The 2,419-nt window shown below is 49.2% G+C and overlaps 1 protein-coding gene across 1 annotated transcript in view; it reads left to right on the forward strand.

Moving 5' to 3' along the window:
- Positions 1–382: 382 nt before the first annotated feature.
- Positions 383–2,419, forward strand: part of PSMC6 (proteasome (prosome, macropain) 26S subunit, ATPase, 6) — a gene marked incomplete at its 5' end in the record, with an annotated part of 5,583 nt that continues 3,546 nt past the window's right edge. Inside the window, 5 exons of the mRNA XM_010146156.1 lie at positions 383–462; positions 687–726; positions 934–986; positions 1,695–1,762; positions 2,010–2,124. Of these exons, the coding sequence (XP_010144458.1) occupies positions 383–462; positions 687–726; positions 934–986; positions 1,695–1,762; positions 2,010–2,124 (356 nt within the window). The remainder of the gene's footprint in view (positions 463–686; positions 727–933; positions 987–1,694; positions 1,763–2,009; positions 2,125–2,419) is intronic.

Here is a 2,419-nt window from a genome sequence, read left to right on the forward strand (position 1 = left end):
TAAGGTTTTTCTGTCAACCTTTTATTAAGCTGTCCCAGACGTCCCCTGCTAGGGCCTGGCAGCAGCGTGTCCCCCCGTACAAGTGTCAGTGCCGTGCAGAGGCACCGGTACCGTTGAATTCAAGGTGTTTAAACTCCGCGTTTGGTTTTTAGATGCTTTCACAGTGTTCTCAGTGATTAGAGGCACCACTGTGGGGAGGGTGTGCAGGCCCTGGAGCAGGGCTCCGCTGTGCTTGCAGGAGGGCACCTTACTGGGCGTGCGGGTCTCCCACGGTCCAGCTCTACCTGCTGCTTTTCTGCTGGTAAAGGGCCTGATCTCGATCCCTTGGATTGCTCCCGCTGTTGGGTTGAATGTTAGCAAAATGCTGTGCTTCCTTTTCTAGTGAGGGAACAGCTGAAGGAGCTCACCAAGCAATATGAAAAATCAGAAAATGATCTCAAAGCCTTGCAGAGTGTCGGGCAGGTACGTAACAAAAATGAGGTCACAGCGTCCTGTGGCAGTGAGCTTGCCCGGGAGTAGCATCTGAGTCCGTTTTTGGCATCAAGAAAGCCTAAGTGGGGATGAAACAGGGGCCTCCCCATCAGGAACAGACTCATGGAGCATGTGGGTTTTCTGAAACGCAACTGAAACGTTGTTTAGTGACTGTGGTTTACCGGTAGGATAACACTGTGTTTATTCCTTGGCAGATTGTCGGCGAGGTTCTTAAGCAGCTGACGGAAGAGAAATGTGAGTTCTCTGGGCTGTGGCGTTCTTTGAGGTGTTGAAAAGGAGCTTCTGTGGTTAAAATCTGACTAAAGATTTGGGGGGGTAAAGAATGAGAGTATTGGTGACCTGACTGTTGTCAGAAAAATGTAATATACTGGGTGTAAAAGCATGATTCAGAGCAGTGAATCAAGTCAGTTTGATTTTTTTTTTCTGATTTTCTCTCTCCAGTCATTGTGAAGGCTACAAACGGACCAAGATACGTGGTTGGCTGTCGGCGTCAGGTAGCTGATCTCTGTGAAGATTCGTTAAAAGCTTGCGTTGGTCTTGAATATGAGCATTGCTTTTCATAAACTGGGTCCTTACTGAGATTAAGTATTTTATAAAAACAGATTGTTGGCACTTCCAGCTGTTTTACCTACAGCGGCGCTGTTTAAACTGAACCAAAAGTACTTCCCTGTCTAAAGAGCCGTCGTGAAGGGATTCAAGGTCAAGCGGTTTCTCTGCTCGCTGCAGAGCAAGTGTTGGGCTGCAGGAGCTGGCTCTGTGCCCTGTCGAGCAGGGGGGAGGGTGAGGTCGCTCACTGATCCCTCGGTAACAAAAACAGTCAAATAATTACGGTCCAGAAAATAGTATTTACTTTCTCAAGAGGCAGAGGCCAGTTAATGACTTGCTGTTCCAGATTGAGCTCACTGTTAACACAGACTCTTCCTGTGGTCTGGTTTAGCTTTGCTGGTGTCCAGCTGTGACACTGGTCTAGGCCAGTTCCTGGATCGCTTCTCCTGATGGTTGCATTCCCGTGAAACCGTGGGCCAGTGCTTTCCCAGTTTAAGCGTTTCCAAAAATGATGGTGACGGGGACGTGGTGTTGGCGCGTAGCTCTGCAGCCTCGATTTCTTCTTGTGTGTCACTGAGCAAAAGGTACCCGCTGCAGAAACACCCTGGTGTGGTTCTGGAGCGTGGTTCTAACAGAAACACCTTCTTTGTGCTTAGCTGGACAAAAGTAAGCTGAAGCCGGGGACGAGGGTCGCTCTGGATATGACCACGCTGACTATTATGAGGTGGGTTTCTGCTGCTCGTCATATAAAGGGGGAAAAATAGAGGTCTGAGTTGGTTACGCAAAGTTTTCACTAATCAAATATTGTGTCATTTTGGGGGTTATTTCATGTTTTCAACAAACTTCCTTTTCTTGTTATTGAGGTGGGAGGAGAAGAAAACATTTTCATATTCTTCATGAAATTTGTTGTGGTGACATGTATGAATGTGCCTGCACAGTGACAAATGTCTGCTCTTAACTCTTCGTTCCAGGTATTTGCCGAGGGAAGTGGATCCGTTGGTTTATAACATGTCTCATGAAGATCCAGGGGATGTTTCCTATTCTGAGATTGGAGGATTGTCGGAACAAATCAGAGAGCTGCGAGAGGTACCCGGTGTCTCAGAAACGCATATGGAATTGTGCAATGTGTTCTGAGTGAAGTGTCTTCAGTACAAACGTGTCTTCTTGATGTTTGTCCTCAACTATGGTCAAATCCCAGACTGGTTTGGGTTGAAGGGACCTTCCGAGCTCACCCAGCGCAACCCCCTGCAGGGAGCAGGGACATCTGCCCCCAGAGCGGGGGGCTCAGAGCCCCAAGGGCCAACCTGACCTGCCATGGGGCCAGCGATGGGGCTGCTGCCACCTCTGGGGGCAGCCTTGGCCAGGCTCCGCCCACCCCCCG

This window comes from Buceros rhinoceros, unplaced genomic scaffold (genome assembly GCF_000710305.1).
Source record: "Buceros rhinoceros silvestris isolate BGI_N320 unplaced genomic scaffold, ASM71030v1 scaffold11632, whole genome shotgun sequence".
Classification (NCBI taxonomy): Eukaryota; Metazoa; Chordata; class Aves; order Bucerotiformes; family Bucerotidae; genus Buceros; species Buceros rhinoceros.